This window comes from Sciurus vulgaris (genome assembly GCF_902686455.1).
Source record: "Sciurus vulgaris genome assembly, chromosome: 9".
NCBI lineage: Eukaryota > Metazoa > Chordata > Mammalia > Rodentia > Sciuridae > Sciurus > Sciurus vulgaris.
In genome coordinates, this window is record NC_136469.1 from 47,701,863 (window position 1) to 47,720,646 (window position 18,784).

At 37.9% G+C, this 18,784-nt stretch overlaps 2 protein-coding genes across 8 annotated transcripts in view; one reads left to right on the forward strand and one right to left on the reverse strand.

The window, feature by feature from the left end:
- The first annotated feature begins 1,136 nt into the window (after positions 1–1,136).
- On the forward strand, positions 1,137–9,096 carry TIFA (TRAF interacting protein with forkhead associated domain). 3 transcript variants are annotated; one of them, XM_079154663.1, is made up of 3 exons: positions 1,137–1,908; positions 4,880–4,963; positions 7,939–9,096. In XM_079154663.1, the coding sequence occupies exon 3, from the start codon at positions 7,960–7,962 to the stop codon at positions 8,512–8,514; it is 555 nt and encodes a 184-aa protein (XP_079010789.1). In that variant the 5' UTR covers positions 1,137–1,908; positions 4,880–4,963; positions 7,939–7,959; the 3' UTR covers positions 8,515–9,096. The 3 variants fall into 3 exon arrangements, with proteins under 3 accessions (XP_079010789.1, XP_079010790.1, XP_079010788.1); XM_079154662.1 differs by having other exon boundaries at positions 1,145–1,908; positions 4,880–5,078; XM_079154664.1 differs by lacking the exon at positions 4,880–4,963.
- A 5,449-nt stretch (positions 9,097–14,545) lies between these two features.
- Positions 14,546–18,784, reverse strand: part of AP1AR (adaptor related protein complex 1 associated regulatory protein) — a gene marked incomplete at its 5' end in the record, with an annotated part of 36,033 nt that continues 31,794 nt past the window's right edge. For all 5 annotated transcript variants that reach the window (XM_079154660.1, XM_079154659.1, XM_079154657.1 and 2 more), the window contains one exon: positions 14,546–17,020. In XM_079154660.1, the coding sequence (XP_079010786.1) occupies positions 16,755–17,020 (266 nt within the window). In that variant the 3' untranslated portion in view covers positions 14,546–16,754. The remainder of the gene's footprint in view (positions 17,021–18,784) is intronic.

Genomic DNA, 18,784 nt, shown 5'->3' on the forward strand with positions numbered 1-18,784 from the left:
TTTTCAAGAAGTCTGCAAAAACCAAGATGGAATGACCATACCCACTGTTTGAAAGGAGATAAGCATCACAGCGAACTCTGTCATGTCCCCTCCAGTCTTTAAAGAACACAAAGAACAGAAATCTCTCCAATGCACACTTTAACAATTTCTCAATTCCCATAAGCCATTTTCAGGCTTATGATTCATTATTTTTGACCAGTTGCCAGGGGGAAATGACTGTTACTGAAATTAGATTATAACACAGAAATAATAACTTATTTAAAGTCTCATTTTGAGACATTTTGTAAATCAAATAAGTCAGTCATCTCAAGAGAAACAACAATCTCTAGCATCTTGTATTTTAGCAATTGTTGTACTTTCTGTATTAGCGCTATGAATAACACCTACTTATTTGGTTCTTTGAAGTTTATAAAGCATTATCACCTCTTCTTTGATTTACTTTTCAAGATTATAAGGCAGAAAGTCCAATTCTGATAACATTGTTTTATTGTGTTTATTGGTATAATCAAGTTGCACGTCTTATCTACCACCTGCTCCAATGTTCTTCAACGGACAGAAGATACACTGACTGTCTCTAAGAAGAAATAATAAATGTAGATGATTAACAAAATTTCAGTCCGTACAGGAATCTGCCTCACTGTAGATGCACCCTCCCTTGACCATAATTATGCTCCTGACTGTCCCTATCCCAGTCAGAGGAGTTCAAAACTTCACTCCTCCCACACAGCCTCTCTCAATCAGACAGGGAAGCATCAAGCAATTGTTCATGTCATTCTATTGCCAGTGAAAATGACCCACAAATAAGCAGAGAATCTGTGAAGGACTCCAAGGGATTGCTTCTCATTTCACCACGTACCAGCATTTCCCTGAGGAATCCCGGCCCCTGGGTATTGAGGGAAAAATCCCTTCATGTGGGTGTGGCGGGAGAGGAAGGGCCTGGTTGCGGGGGTGGAAGGCAAAGGCACGCAGGAGCAGGTTGGAATCTTGCCTTTTTTTTTTTTAATGTTTTTTATTAGTACATTATGGCTATACATTAATAGTGGGGTTCATTGTGACGTAATCATACATGCATGGAATATATTTTGCTCCATTTTGGTCTCAGTGTTTCCTCTTTCCCTCCCTCTCCCTCCTCCTATTCCCCTTCCTCTACAGATCTTCCCTCTATTAATTAATTAATTAATTTTTATGGTGGTAAGGATCGAACCCAGGGCTTAGTTCTCTCACTGAACTAAATTTTAACTGGGGCTTTATAGATATGCATATAGGTGGAATTCACTGTGGTATATTCGTATACATAGCATAATTTTGTGAATTTCATCCGGCGGTTCCTCACTCGGTTGTGAGGGAGACCTACTCTCCCCTGAGGATTGTGATCGTGCATTCCTAGCTTGTGATCTTGAGTCACAAGATGGGTTCCATGCCCAGCCTGCTGCGACCCCAGGGCAACCCTCCTTTGTGGGGAGAAGTCGCCCTTAACGTTGAAGTGGTCTAGTTCCCTCCTTTTCAAAATCCAGCTCCCAAGTCACGTGCTGTCGGGAGTGGGCTGTGGGGAAGGTGTGGTCCTCTCTGCACCCTGTGCATCAAACCCGGTCACGAGAACCCCTGCGGTTACGGGGCCGGGCTTCTCCTGGGAACGTCAGTGGCGGCGGCGACTTGGGGAAGGAAGGGGCGGGCGAGGGCCGGGCGGAGTCTGGATCCCGCCTTCGCACAGGCTTTATAGGGACTCGCCGGCGGCAAGTTCGGCTGTCCGGAGTCCCTCGCACCCGCAGCCTGGCGCGCATCCTCGGCGTCTCACACCAGGCCCGGGGACAGCGGCCCCGAGCTCCCTCCCTCCGCCGCCTCCATTAGCTTGTTCTCAGTCCGGAAAGCGCAGCTGCTCGGGAAAGTCACGGACCCCTGAGTCCCAAGGTACCTGCTGGTCCGCAGTCCCGGGGTGAGGTGGGGACTCTGCTGTTTTGTTTATCCCTTAAAGAAGTCAGCTTTGTCCAGAAGTTTTCGGGGTGTCGCCGCTCCTGCCGGCCTGATGTGGAGGCGGACCTTCAGGACACAGCAAGGAAAACGGTAGCCCGAGCCCGGCCTTGTGAAACATGGGCACTTAGAAAATGAGGGGCCTCTGGAAAGTCTTGGAGATAGGGGTGTGCCTTCTTTGTACTTTCCTGTGTTTTGTAAGTCTTTTTTTTTTTTTCCCTAACCACAAAGCAAAATAGAGTGCCATTTATGCAGGGTGGCAGGGGCGCGGAGCAGCTTTGCGTGACGCCTTGCCTGCGCCCAGGTTCTCGTCGGCCTAGAGGGACCTTTGACCGGGACCCTAGTCTTCCCCTAGCGCCGAGTTTCCCTGCAGAAGGTTCTTCCAGACCTGTCTACCTGCTTCAGTTCAGTTCATTAGGAAAGTATATCCGTTGCTTTCTGGGACTTTCCTCCCGTTTTTGGAGCTGAGAGCAGAGTTTCCCAAATCCCCTGGAAGCCTGAGTTCACACAGACGTCCACAGCGGATGTCCGCAGCCACGGAGAAGTGGGGTTGCGCACGTTCGATGGGGCAGGCCAATCAGTTGGCGTGAGGGGAAGAAGGCACCGTCTCTGAGAACGCGGAGCTCTCTGGGGTTCTGCTCCCGCTGAGTTTGGTTTTTAGCCCTCCTTTTGGAAGATCTGTCAGCACAGCTCACGTGGATTTTGCTGACCAGCTCTGCTAACCCGTAGGGTCCTCGGTGATGGCTTCAAAGCGGCGCTACAGGGTTGACCGCTGAGAGGGTTAGGCCCCAGGAAAACTTTGTTTAGCTGTGCTTCCAACTTTCTCTTCCCCTCTTATTAGCTCAGAGTGGGGTGTTTGTCAGGGAGAAAGGACTTCAATAAAAATGAGAACTTCCTACTTGCAATCACATACTGTCTCCAGAATATGAGTGGGAAGCTGAGGCAGAGGGAGAAGAAGGCAAAAATGTTAGAGGGGTACCTTCTCTAACACATCATCCATAAGGACCTCCATTATTATAGTCAATGTTTTTTTTTTTTTTTTTTTTTTAAACAAACTCTTAAAACTTGAGAAACTTGTTGGCATGCATGACCACCCAGGGGTGCCAAACTTTCTGTTAAACTGCTTGGACACCTGGCTACTCTCTGTACATCTTTTTATTTATGACTTGTGAAGACCAAACACCCTTCTGCAATGCAAGGGTAGTATGTCACTTCACTGGTTTTGCAGGACCTAGGGTGTGTGTGGGAGGGGTCAGAACTGGGAGATGGCGATGGTATTTTGCACTTGACTCCTGTGCACATGTCCATTCTCCTTTATTTTCCTTTGAAAGGAGTCAAAAACCTTCTCCTGAATCTGAATATAACTCTCTCTTCCCATTCTAAGACCACCAGGTAAGTGCACACTTCGTGGTGTCCAGCTGGGGTCAGCGTCTTTTCTGACGCTCAAGTGTACAATCCACATGCCCTGTTTTATGCGTTCAGTGCCAAAGTTTCAGTATTTCCTTTTTGTTGCAGCTCTTTTATTAACACAGATAATACTGTTTGTCAGACATCATCAGTGTTCTTCAACTTTGTGATGTCAGGTTCCATAGTTTGCCATTTAATGATACTTTACTTATCTCCAACTCTCATTAATTCCATAAAAATCTAAAAGTGCATGATTTTTGTGAAGAAAAAATTTTGTTAATGTTTGAATAGAATTTTTTTTTTTTTGAACTGGGGTGGAACCCAGGGGCACTTAACCTCTGAACCACATCCCCAGCCCTTTTATCTATTGATAAAAGGGCCTCACTAAGTTGCTGAGGCCGACCTTGAACTATCTTCTTGCCTCAGCCTCGATGGCTGCTCCAATTTCAGGCTGGGATACTGGACATGGCTATGTTTGAATAGATCTTAATGCATTTAGTGTAAAATCCCAAAGTTAGAAAGTATACATTGAAAAGTAGGTCTCCTTCCTACCCTTTACCTGTTTCCCTTCACGGAGATACCCTCTCCACTGTTATCACTAAGCTCATTGTCCTTCTGTTCATTTGATAGCCTAATAGATTTCAAAAAACTTTTTTGAGCATCTGCACACCAGAGTACAAATCCACTAATCTAAAATGTATTATTTTGGTTATTTGTGATTTCTGTCTTTTCTGTTTTTCTTTTTGACTACTTTGAAATTCAGGCCACTTTGTAACAAATATATTAGTTTCTGAGTTCCTTGAGATCAGAGACTATGGTCACGGCAGCTTCAATCTGTTTAGATCAGAAATCAGAGCAACTGCGGTGCTCCTCAAATAGCCTGCCACAGTTGCTGGTGTGTACCAGGTCCTTGTTCATATTTTTTACACACAGGCTTAAGGATAACTGATATTGATAGTAACCTGGTGCTTCAGAGCATATTCCTCCAATGAGGCAGCACTGAACATATTTTCCTTACCCAAACTAAAGTCTTGGTTGGTGTCTTGTTGGCTATAGCACACACACTCCAGAGTCCTCCTTCTCAGTAGTTTAACTTTTTGTGAAGAAACTGGCAACCAGGGAGACAGAGCTTCTAGTGGTAAGTGGGGTGCATTAGGGTTCGAATCCTGCCTTCGACACTGCATTTGTGACCTGAGCTAGTATTTGAATACTTTGAGATTCAGGTCCCTCATCTGTGAAATGGTGGATCATAGGGTTCTTTTGCACATTAGGAAAGATGAAGTGGAAAGGATTTAGCACAGTGCCTTGGCACATGAAAGACGTATATGGTAAGTAAGAACCCTTGTTGTCAGTGCTTCCTGTCCTTTCTTACCTTTTTAGATAGGTGAATGCATTTGTCAGCTCAGGCTACTTTATGGTGCAGTAACAAATGACCCCAAAAATCTCAGGAAAGAAGGGTTGATTTTCTTGCTTACGTTATGTTATTTTTTGTATCTGTCTTTAGTCCTTCCCTCCAGGACCCAGGATGAGCAGCAACTTTTGGAAACTGCTGATGTGACAAGGGAAAGAGAGAAGATGCACCTATACGGTACCTTTTAAAGTTTCTGCTTGGAACCTGGCCTGGTGGTGCATACCTGTAATCCCAGTGACTTGGGAGGTTGAGGCGTGAGGACTAAAAGTTAAAGACCAGCTTCAGCAATTTGGTGAGGCCCTAAACAACTTAGCAAGATATTTCACAATAAAAAATAAAAAAGGCTGGGGATGTAGATCAGAGGTTTAGCACTCTTGGGTTCAATCCCCAGTACCCCCCCCCAAAAAAAAATTCTGCTTGAAAAGTTAAGTTTCCACTCATGTTTCCATTCATGTTGACATGGTTGTTAAGGTGAATAGTGAATCAACATTCTGAAAGAGTAGACCAGTCATCTGTCTAATGGATCAGAACTGGGAGGGGTAGGCCTGGGAGGAAGAGGTAGCAAATACCTGACAGTCTCTTTCGGAAGGAGTCACTATTGTGTACTCATAGGTTCAAACCCTATGAGAATTGATTCACACCAAGATGCTTATAGACCTTGATTTAGAGACCACAATGACAGTTTTTTCCCTTGGAGTGGGATAATATATTTACTCAGGGTACAAGGTATAAAACCATATATACAGCAGACTTCTCTTGGTGGTGGATTTGCTCAAAAGACAGAATTATAAGCTAATATCTTATATAGAAATTCAAAGCCAAAAATTGACTGTCCACAAAAAGTCTATTTATATCCAGAATACAGAATATTTAAATCCAATTCTCCTTTTGGAACTGTCCAAAGCCCAGGAATGAATTAGAATAATGGCAGCTTATCCCAGACAGAGCTGAAGACCAGTGACAGATTCGTGCTTTTCTGTGTTAAACTCTTTACTAAATATTAACAGCAAAATCTTAGTTTCAAAAGTATTTCTTTAATTTTGATTTTTAATATTGCAAGTGTTTATTGTGGAAAATTTTAAAACAAACAGGAAAACCTAGGAGGAAAGTGAAAATTACTCAGATATCACAATAGCACATTCTTTTCTTGTCAATTGCTAATTGCATCATCCCATGATTTATTATAATTATTCTCTTTTATGCTCTCTACTTTTTGAATAATGAGACTTTAGCGTCTTTAAATCACAGTGTAGGATGGATTAACCAATTCTATTCATCATGTGTTAATTCTTGCTGGCTTTGGTTTCATAGTTATTTTTATCACTCTTGGCCCAAGATTTTACAAGTTTTTCTCACTTTTCTGCTTAGAACTGGACATCTCTTTTCTCTTTGGGTAGTCCAATATGACATTACAATATTCAAAAAATATATTATGGATGAATATTTAAAATTAAAGATGCATTTCCAAGTAAAAAATAGAAACTTGCTTAGTTAGCTCTTTCATTTGTTGAATGATGAAATGAATTAAGACTTTGATTTTAGCAGCATAATGTTGCAAAACACAAGGAAAGATTGTATTTTAAAAGCAAATAGCAACAAACATAAAAAGGGAATTAAAGTATTGTTTGTTTGTTTTCTTTATTAGGCCTGTATAGTTTTGATACCAACATCTAATGTAGAGGGCAAACAAAAACTAATGAAACTAAAAATCAATCTCACTTAAGATTATTGGTCTTGAAACCCCAAATTAGTGTAAGCAGAGGTCCAGCAACATAAGCAAGAATCACTCAAGCACAACAGGGGACCTTCAACATCTCTCTACCCTTCATCTCAGCACAGATGAAAGGAATTCTATAGAGCTGTTAAGGAGTGAGCTATATTGAGATGTGTAGAGGTGGGAAAAAAAAAAAAAAAACAGCCATGAGCATTATTAAGGAAACAACGCAAGGTCCAGAACTAAATATACTGTGTTTCTATTTGTGAAAGATCTTAGGGAAAAACATGCACAGGTGGCACATGGGTGTGCAGTCTTATGCTGGTGTGTGTGTGCACACTTATGCTGGTGAGAAGCAACTTTTTTAAGGTTAAAAGCAACTTTAATAGACTCTAGGAGAGAAAGACAAAGGATTACACTAGCGGAAGAGACTTCCTTTGAAATTCTTTTTTTGTTGTTTGAATTTTCAAATCCTATGCGTGTAATTTTAAAACTAAACTAGTTTAGTGTCTTGTCTCCATGTGACTGTGTACATCCTGGCCAGTTTCTTTTTAAAATAACTTCATAAAAATTTTAGCAGTTAATTCTCTTCTCTGGTTATACTACTTGAAACACTCCAGTTATCAAAGGGGAAACATAGGGAAGTTTAGTTGGAGGGCACCCAGGGGCCAGGGGCTATAGGGATGTGGTTAACAGCAGTTGGGTTGTTGATTGTGGTTAGTGACCAAAAAGCATCCAGTTGCTAAAAACCATGCACAGAAATAAACAACTCCAGTTCCAGTGCACACCATGATATTCAGAACTACCTTGTGGAGATTTATTTTTTTTAAAGTGTGTAATGTTTAAATTTAAAATTAAAGAATATTATAACCATTTAAAGCATTTACTATTTTCAGACACTTAACTGTTGGAAATCTAAGTGAGGTTATGTGGAAAAATATTTCAATTCTTTGTTTATAACACATTTCTTATTTAACCAGATTCACAGTTTATAATAATATCATAATGCAGTTAATAAACTGTGGGTTTTATGGGTATATCCTCTGAGGGCATTCAAACCAGAGATTTTTTTTTATTTCCCAATTTTCTTTTTAAAGTACAACTATCACATTTTTCTCTGGGCTCAAGTTACTCTGTTTCAATGAAAAAAGATCTGGAGGTTTCTGTCACTATATTGTCAATAATCATGACCTCCCTATTGTCCAGTTTATATGTGTGGTCTTCTGGTCAAACTAAACATGAAAAATAAAGAGATAGCTAAAGGTAAGACACTGATTCAGATAGGGCTGGGTATAAGATTTCACGCTTCCATTAGATAATTGAAAGATCCCTTGTATTATCACCCATCAGACAATTTTCATCAGAATATTAGAATCAAAGTTCTTAGTGATGTGAACCAAGTTATATGTGAATTAACTTGGTGGTTTAACTGTTGCAGGCTGGTCTTCTGGTGCACATCATGTCCAATTTTGAAGATGCCGACACAGAAGAGACACTGACTTGTCTCCACATGACTGTGTATCATCCTGGCCAATTGCAAAGTGGAATATTTCAATCCACAATGTTTTACAATAGAAGGAAATTCACCTCCACTGAAATGATAAAATTTGGCCGGAATTCCAACATCTGTCATTATGTTTTTCAGGACAAACAGGCTTCACGAATTCAGTTTTCTCTACAGCCATTTAAACAGTTCAACAGCTCAGTTCTCTCGTTTGAAATTAAAAATATGAGTAGGAAGACCAGTCTGATTGTGGACAACCAGGTGCTATACTACCTAAATAAAATGGACCTGCCCTACAGGTGCATAGTCAAATTCGGTGAGTATCAGTTCCTGTTGGAGAAGGAAGATGGAGAGTCACTGGAATGGTTTGAGACTCAATTTCTTTTTTCTCCAAGACCGCTCTTACAAGAAAACTGGCCAGCACAGACACCCATACCTGAGAATGGCAGCTATTCATCCTGTTCTACCCAAAGCCCTCTTCCTACAGAAATTGATGAAAATGAATTGTGAACAGAGGATCTAAGAGGAGAAACATGAAGGATGAAGAACACATTTGTAGACATTCTACTTATTAAGAGTTTATTAGTGTAGTACATTATAGTCATTTGTTAGGCTGCCAAGTTTGGGATTTGGAATTATCATCGTGTTGTTAGTCATGGACTTAGTCACCTGTTGCACTTCTGAATCTATGAAGAATTAAGTGAACATTAGCGAAGGGTTAGTGTGTAAGAATATCCTTTGTGATGAAATTGTGTTCTCAAAATAAGGTCATTTATTTTTATTTTTATTCTTGATTTCGGTCCTGTGTTTTGCTTTTGTAAGGAACTATTTCTTGGTTTGGTCATATCATTTCACAGCAGTCATTAGTTTTCAAAGCCAAAGCTTAATAACTGGTGTCTAATAGCTTGTTAGTACTTGTAGAACCAGAGTACTGGAATGAGTTCTAGAGTTCTGTCTGTGTGTCATTGTGGTTTAGATATAAGGAGAAGCAACACCTTGATTTTTCTTTATGGAATTATAGACTGTTCCTAAGATGACAGTTCTCCTCAACCTCCTTGTTTGTATTCATCTAAAACTAATTTTTAAACATTTTTTAAAAATCGTTTGTGCTTAAAATTTTTTCTTACTGAATTTGAAGTTTGATTTTTATGTACTTTACATAACTTTTCAATTTCAATTTTTTTTTTTTTTGGTACCAGGGATTGAACCCAGGAGCACTTTATTACTCAGCAACATCCCCAGCCTTTTTTATCTTTTATTTTGAGACAGGTCTCACTAAGGTGCTTAGGGCGTCCCTAAGTTGCTGAGACTGGTTTTGACCTTGTGATCCTCCTGGCTCAGCCTACTGAGTTGCTGGGATTACAAGTGTGTACCACCATGCCAAGCTTAACTTCAATTTGTAGCAGCATTCATAAATATAATAAAGTCAAAAGTTAATTCCTTAATAATTTCTGTGAAATTTTCTAAAAAAGGGAAATAATTGTTCTTAGGATGTTCTAGTAAACATATGTCAATATTTATAATAAATGCTTAAACATTTCTAAAATTTTAGCTTCAAATAAAGTTGTCTTTACTTAAAACATTCACATTTCACTCATTTTAGCTGAGTTAAAGTGAGTGTTAGTGAATGTTGCATAAATAAGAACCCTTCAGTTATGTCAGATTCTAGCATTAAGAAGTGAGATTTCCAGATAAATTTCATGTTGTAAGAGGCCCAATGTTTGAATAAAATAAGTAACCACATTCCAGTGTTTAATAATATTTTAGACTTTATGGCCTCTTCCCAGGTGATTGTTAGCCCGAGTACACTCCTCTTGTTTCAGATCATCAGTTACTTCTGGCCATAGAAGGTGATGTCCAGCACTTTAGCCCCTCCTCAGTCCTGGGACTGTGGCTGTAGAAGAGAACTACTTTTCCCCACTTAAAGTGGCCCAAATAACTTTTAATTCTGTGTCCAGTTTTTCTGCTTATTCCCTGTGGTAGGCACAGTTATGGCTTGGCCAAAGGCATCCAGATGTCCATGTGCTAACCTCTGGAGCTGTGAATGTGTTATGTAGCAAATGGGAATTAAGGCTGCAAATGGAATTAAGTTTGCTCATCAGTTGATCTTAAAACTGAGAGATCATCTTAGATTATTCTGGACCCAATAATTACAGGGTCTTTTCAAATAGGAGAGGCAGAGCAAGATGTCAGAGTGATGAAGTGTGAGGACTTGATCTGCTGGTGCCGGCTTTGAAGATCCTTGAGTCAGGAATGCAGGCAATCTCTAGAAGCTAGAAAACATGCACTCGATATCTAGAAGCTGAAAAAGGCAGAGAAACCTCTAGAAAGAAATGAAATCCTGTGGACACCTTGATTTTAGTCCAGTGAGATTTGTGTTTCTTACCTACAGAACTTGAAGATGATAAATTTGTTGTGAGCCATTAAACTGCAATAATTTGATTCAGCAGCAGATACTCTGACCTGAGGTTATTCATCTACTATCTATTCTAGTCACTGTCAATAAGTTGCCTTTACTCTATTATCTTTTTCTGGGATTGTAACTTCCTGTCTAATGTGTATTCACAAACTAGGTCACCCAGATTGTTAGAATTGCTCATAGTACCAGTAGTCTTATGGTAAAGACTGCCTCTGAGTGAAGTGTATACACTAATGTGTAGGTTATGTAACATTTTGGTCATTTTGAAGACCTTTCCACTTGTTTCTTGTCTTCGAAGCTGATGGCTAAATTGCTGAATTACAGAGTTTTAATATTAAGAAATTTCTGTATCATTGTTACTGAACCCAAAAATTGTGTTAGGAGATACATCCAGAAAAATCTCATGCTCATATAAAATAGTTAATGATTTTTCCCATTTATCCTGCTAAAGTTTTGTTCGATTTGAGAAATGCAAACTTCAATTTTTTTTCTATTTTTTTCTTAACAGAGTGACAAAAGAGAGAGGGTTGTTAAATATTGAACACCATTGTTCTCCGAATAGAAACATTCCATAGCCCAATTCTTATAGGTAGTAATGGAGTAATAGGTTAGTATTAAAATTGTTTTGGTTACAAAGCATAAAATCTCTGCCAGAGCTACCCCAGCACAGAGGGGTTGTTAGAGGCAAGCTGAAGAACCTCACGGAACACATGGAAGGAATGCAGCAGACTTCAGGCAAGATTCAAATGCCTGCAGCTCTGCCCCACAGTGAATATGGGCTCCATTCTCCAAATACATGGTGGCACAAGACCACACATAACTCCAAGATTTACATGTTATTGATCACTCAAAGAGAAACTGATCACCTATTCCAATTCCAGGGAAGGGTCAACTTGCCACCCTTTCATTAACCAACTCTTCTCAGTCACATATAATAGCTACTCTGGTCAGTGATCATGTGGACAGAAAAAGCGTTTTCTTAAAAAAAAAAAATGGCCACAGTGGGCTGGATGGGGACAAACAAAATATTGGTATTCTGCAGCTAAGCTGTAAAAATTTCCACACATACCTGAAGGACTCCCTTGTCCCTAGGAATTGAATTTTCTTGTGTCAAGTTGAGAGGTGTGTTAACTGGTGCCAGTGTTACAATCACTTTTTTGAATCTGCATCTTCACAACATGGTTGTGCTTTCCACTGGTGAAATCTCATGCCATGTGATTCTATAACCATTTTCTAGAAAATTCTGTGTCTACTATATGATGTAATGACTGACTTGTAGAAGCCTAACTTTTGGGCTCTTCCATGCACGGTGGTATTCATTTCAATGAAGGTAAGATGGGCTGTGCAGTCACTTAAGCTGTACTTTAAATTACATATATCTTGTAGAAAAAATTAGCCATACTCCTACTACCAGGAGATAACTGTTAACATTTTGTGTGTGTGTAAGTGGTGGTTGCTTTCATGTTACTTTAGGGCCCTCTTTACTTTTTCGGTTAACACTTGTTTATTTATTCCTTATATTGTTTTCTGTTAAAATAACAATGTGGTTACTATTTTATTGTGTGGACCATGATTGAAATTATCAGAGAACTTAGATTTCAGGTGGTGCCTAAGGATGAGAGCTATGTGAAGTGTGACTGGAATTTATTTGGCTTCTAGTTGGTTTGAGTTTTCTCAAAACAATAACTCATTATTCAACAATTCATTCTACATGAAAATATTTTGCCTTGCATGTCTTAAGTGAGGAATTTAGGGCCTGGAGCTCTGGTGAAGAAAATTAGAGAACAGTGATTTCAGTTGGTTCTGGCCTCACTACTTTGTTACTGATGGAAGGCTGCAAGGGACTAGAGATGAATCAGTCTGGTACTGTTGACTGGCATTGTTGCTCAAAAGCCAAAGTCATTTTAAAACAAAACTTTGTCACAAGAGGTGCAACAATGGAATGTCACATTAGGTCAGAGTGTCTTTTTATGACAATATCACTTTGGGTATCTTTAAGCAATTTTTCAATATTCAGCTAAGCCAACAAAAACCAAACTTCCCAGACCCCTCCAAAATAATACTGACCTATCTCTACAGAATGAAGTGACAGTATTAAGTGTGGACTCTGAATCATACTGCTTCAGTTCATCTATTTCTCATGTAACCTGACACTAGCTCAGGATCCTTTTCTGAAAAACAAGAATTAAAATAGTGCTTCCCTCACAGTGTCTCTCTTTAGATCAGTTCAATACCCTTATCTATTGGTCCCCTTATCGGTGTTCCACAAAGCATGTCTTTATGACTAGCACTGGGCACAGTTAGGTCCTTACATTTAACAGTCATATTTAAAATAGTTCTGAACCACAGAGGACATTACTAAATCTTTAATCATTTAAATAATTTGTAATAATCAAAATATTCATATTAATCATTTTTCTAATTTAATTTTCTTTTCACCTTTAATATTATCTAAAAATATAAGAATCAGATGCAGGAAATCCATTTCTTAGAGAATTCTTTTGTGATCTCACCAATGAGATAATTAACTGGAGGCATCAAGAAAATGAAGATAGGATAACATTATAAATATATTATTTTATTAAGATGGCTGTGTTAAAAATTTATGATGAGGACATCTTTATATAGAGCAAAATGATAATTTGGGCCTCTACTAACAATATATCTAATTATTGAAAAAAAAGCAGGCGTAATTCTAAGTCATATCATTTTAGAAGTAGCTAAACTATTTCTAGTATCTTAAATAAAAACCCTTCATATTACTCCACAACCCCCTCCAACTATCTCATTTCTCTGCTGAGGGCAAAACTTTTTGAATGATATCTACACTGACTGTTTTATTATTTATCCCCTACCTCCTCAATTTCTATCCCTTCATTTGTGTAACAAACATGCATCAGTCTTCATGTTCCCAAACCCAACCCTAACTCACCCATTCTCTTCTCAAAGCATTTGATGTTGGTGACTCCCATCTCCTCCTGACATGACACCACACCTGCATTCCTCCTGAATCTGCTTTAGGCTGTTTCTCCATCCCTTTGAAGGTCACATTAGAGAAATCGGCCTTCTCTGCTTTTGTGGTTCCCTGGGATGAACTCAGCTAGTGCACTGACTTAAAATACCACTCATCTACTAATGACTCCCCAACTTCACCTAGACCTCCTTCCTGGAGCCATAGACATGCACCCTAGCATCCTTATTCAAATGGCTCACCACAGCTCAAATGGAACTTTCAAACAGAATTCTCCATGTCCCCCACTTTGCCAAACCTGTTCCTTCCATTACATTTATTAAGTCAAGCCAGAGCCAAAAAGATAATGTGAGGCACAGTTGTAGCTGCTAGGTTGGCTGTCACACATCCGTAGATTTTGGCCTTTAGGGGACACTGAGCTCAAATCAATTTAGATAGTTTATTACTTGCACAGATAGCAAAAGCAACAGCAGTACAGTCAGCTCCTGGCATCCCTTGTCCTTACAAATGTCCCTACGATGACACTGATCCAAGGGAACCAGATAACAGACTACGTAAATGTAGCTGAGGTTAATTGTTGGGGAGCACTGTAAACTATGGCCAAGCAGTTTCATAGCCTGTTTCTGTACATGAATGGAGATGAGGTGGAGTCTCATTCCTCATTGGAACCGTGGAGTTGGATGAGGAATTAACTCATGAAAGCCTTCTTCAAGAAAGGGAGGTTGGTGACAAATGGACCTTTGACAACTCCTCTAAGACTACCTATCTTGGCATGTTCCTGGCAGAATCAGAGTTTTTTTTGCCTCTGTGGTCTATGTGTAGTGAATATCCTTATATTCAATTCATCAGAAAACCCTATAGGTTCTACCTTTCAATCTGCTCTGAATTTCTGCATCCATTAAAAAATTCTAAACCACACCATGTCCCTTTGGGTGTTCTATACATACATTCCTGTCCTCTTATAATTCATTCTCTACATAGCCGCTAGTTATCTTTGGAAAATGCAAGTCTAATCACTATACATCCTAAGTTACATAGAACGCCAAGGGTCTTCTTTTATGCATCAAATAAAGTTCACTCTTAACTATGGACTAGCAGGCCTCACAAGATCTGGCCCCTAACTATCCTTCCAACATCAACTCATCCCACTCCTGCCCCTCATTCTTGATGCTTTCAGTTCCATGGTTTTTTATTCTTTCAACATACCAAATTCATTCCTACTGCAGAAACTTTGTATTTGCTGTTCCCTTTGATTGTAACATGCTTTACCAGGCCTCTTTGCTTCCAGCTCAACAATTAAGTCTCAACTTAAATGTCTCCTTGGAGGGGATTACCCTGATCTATTAAAAGTAGACACTTGGCCCTCAGTTACCTCTGTCTTCTTACACCTTGCATATTTCCTAACTGATCTGATTTTCTTGTTTATTTATTATTGTCTATCTGTCTTACCTGGATGATAAGAGCAGGGACCTTCTAAGTTTGTTTACTGTTATGTCTCTAACACTCTTCCAGACCCAGCATATTCTCCAGTGTTTGTTGAATAAATAAGTTATTCTAGGGTATTTTATGAACATAAAGTAAAAAATTAATATTCTTTTTCTTAGTAGTTAAAACACTTTTCAAGTTTAGTTCCATCTTCCTTTCCTAATTTACTCCTTTTTGTTTTCACATCAGATTTAATAATTTTAAGTTGAGTCATAATATTTGTATCTTTATGTATAGATAAAATAAAATCAGTAATAATCAAATAATTATCTTTAAATGTAAAAATGTGTTTATTCACAATCCTTGAGAAGTTACCATTCCTTCAGAAAAATTTTTATGAACAAAAAGCCAAGAAAAATTACAATAGTAGCTTATGCCGAACCAAAAATATACATCTGATGTATATAAACTTTAAAAAGCATTAACACAGGCAATATGAATGTAGAGTACCTTAAAATATTTCCAATGACATAGCTACAACTCATATTGACAGATATAAATAAAAGCATTTACTAATGTATTATATTTACATATTAAAGTATCATATTTATTTCTATGAGATTAAAAAGAACAAAAAACTTCAGATTCATTGCCTAGCAGTTCAAATATTGAAAGGGCCACATGATTTTTTTTTTAAGTACAGCAGGAACTTTAAGTTACTATTTATGTTTGGACCTTCCTATATTTTTGAGAACATGCACTGTCACTGTTGTAAGAAAAAGAAAAGAAAAACACAATAAGGAGAAAAAAAAAAAACCTGGTTTGCTTATTAAATCATACTCAATCCTCAGCAAAATCAAGGAAAGCAATTAGGGAATGTTTTATATCCCAGGCCTTTGATATTGATACATAAATTTCAATGAGAAGGGAAGTTAACTGTCTATTGCAAAATGCAGTTATATATATTTATACTGAAATACTTAGTTCCATCCCATTTAAGTTCCTCGTACTACAAGGCAAAGGAAAGTGTAATAAAATCAATGGAACCTTTCATACCAGAAAGGATTTTATTTACTTTGAAATACCCGTATTACCTTTTTATGTTTTCTTTTCTTAAGTCATTCACAGAACATGTTCTATGTAAAATCTAAGATCATTCATTGGACATACAGAATTTAAAAAAATAATGAAACCTAAAAACTTAATATATCAATTTAAAGCCAATATAGTTGCATGTAAAAGGAAGTGAAAAACCTAAATATATACATATTTCCTTAAATATAATTTTTATTACCAACTTAAATGTCCAAACTCTAAAGTTTATTTTTATCATATTATCTTTTGTTCAGATTGAATCAACATCATCATACTAGGTTATACAATAAACATAGAAAGAAACAGATACTTCAGCATTTTGTAGGGTCATCTATGCAAATTAATTGTGCTTAATACTAGTTAATAAAATCCAAAGAAGCCATAGAAGTAAATAATGCTGGAAAAGGAATACTATTCTAAATCTGACAATCCCTGCTCATGCTCCCTTCACATCTGCTGAGAATTAACAAAAAATACTTTTAATATTTTCACAGTTAGATAATGGAATGGGCTTGGTAAAGCATTTGAAGTAAAAGTAATGAACTTTTTAAAATATGTAAATCTATAAGAGTAAACAGGAATGCTATAGTTAAATTAAATGTAATTGATAACATGACAAAACCATTAAATTGGTCTTGAAAAGCAGAAGGCAGATGATAAAATTGCACTTAATTCTGAAGCAATTCAGATCTATCATTTCTACTCCTTTCTAACAAAATAATCATTTACAACGTGGTTTCTAACCTCCCCCTTATGAAAAAGGCTCAACGTAACCATTTATACATTCTAATTGGTTTTAACATTTGGTCATAACTAATACACAGTTTACACAATTTCACCCTATCGAATCTGTTGACCTGTATCAGACTGCTTCGTGCCAGAATCAGACAGTTCTAATACAGGATTTACAAATCCAGAATACTCGGAATTGCCATTATCATCCATTTCGGCACTGACAAAATCATTCTCCCATTCCAGTCCGTTGGAGTCATCAGAGGCTGACGTGGGGTTACTTCCAGTCTTCTTGCTGCTACACTTAAGTGCTGCCCGGAGAATGTCTTCCTCTGTTTTAGAACGCTCTCTCATTGGAAGCATTCTATTCATGCCTAGGATTTGAGCACAGTTTGAAAAAATCTCAGTTAACATAAAAAGCTATATTAAAAGATTCCCAGTTTTTTACTATTAGACTTGATTTGTGAATTAACTTTTAAGAGATAGTCCAATGGAGGCTTTCTCAAGGGACATTTTTGGGGTCTAATCCTGACATATGCCACAGATATTTAAAGATCCCCAGAGCTTTTCCTCCCCTCTTACTTCCCTCCTCTGCTCTACTGGTCTTCCACCAAAGGACAGTTTTGATGCAACATTGATCATTCGATGACATGAAATTTCTGAAGAGTCAAACAGAACAGACTGAGTTTTTTGATTTCTATTGTCTTTTTCTTTTCTTTTTTCTTTTGGTTCTGGGGATTGAATCCATTGGCACTCTATCACTGAGCTACATCCCCAGCTCTTTTAATTTTTTATTTTGAGATAGGGTCTCACTAAGTTGCTGAGGCTGACTCAGTCTCCAAGTTGCTGGGATTACAGGAGTACATCACTGTGCCTAGCTGCTATTAGTCTTATTTGGTAAATCAGTACATCTGCCAAGGTTCTTTCCTTCTTAGATGATAACTGCATTTCTCAGAGACTAAAAATCACTGCAGTGATAACAACAAAAATGCTTTTCCAGAACTACTAGGTTCCTTTTAATACTGCATACCCTTCAAAATATATTAATTGATTCAATTCTCGACAATTTTATGAAGTTAAGTTACAGGATTATCATTAACTCCACTTTAGAGTTGAGGAAACTGGAAAGGTAAATGATTTGCCCAAATCACACAATTATAAAGTGATATGGTAGGATTTTTTTTTTTTTTTTTCGGTCAGCACTGAGGATGGAACCCAGGACCTTCCATGCTAAGCAAGTACTCTACTGCTGAGCTACATCCCTAGCCCTGAAATAAAAATTTTAATTCACTCAGTCTGGCTCCAAAGTCTGTGCTCTTCATATTATTCTTATTTTCTACCACAGAAGAGTAGCAATGTTTCTAGAGGAAATTGTTCTAGATCTAATTCTGAACAGAAATAAATTGGTAAAATAAAAAGTGTCAAAAATCTTGGAGAAAAAAATGTCATTTTGTTTACAGTAGAAAGGTACAGAAGATAGAAGAGAAATTTGAATTTGTAAGTACAGAATCAATATTGGTAACAACTAAAATCAGGATTAGTAAAGAGATTTTAAAGAGAATACCGAGACACGGGCTGGGGTTTTGGCTCAGAGGTAGAATGCTTGCCTAGCATGTGTGAGGCACTGGGTTTGATTCTCAGCATCACATATAAATAAAAGAATAAAATAAAGGTCTAGCAACAGCTAAAAATTTTTTTTTAAAAGAGAGAATACCTAGATACAATTTCATTTCAGAAAACAAAATTATAAGAAATTATAAGAATCAGATTCCATGGTAATAAAAAGAATATTTAAATTTGAATCACTCCTGAAAACACACACTCAATCCAGTAAAACCAGTTATTTTTATAGATAAGAGCTCATATCAAAGTATGCACTGGATACTAATTTAATTTTGTGGATTTATAGCTGGTAGTTTGTTTCGGGGGAGGTTTAAGTCTAAAGGAAGCTGGATCATACATCTACAAAAAAGTAGGTTTCTAGTAGACTCTTTCCTATACCTGGTATTAACAATTCTCTTAATAACTTGAATAGTAACCTAGAAAGTCGATTACCTATGAATATTATTAGCATAGTATGGATGACAGGACCACAAATCAGCATCACTAGAGGAGAGCTAAGGTCTATTCCATTTCAA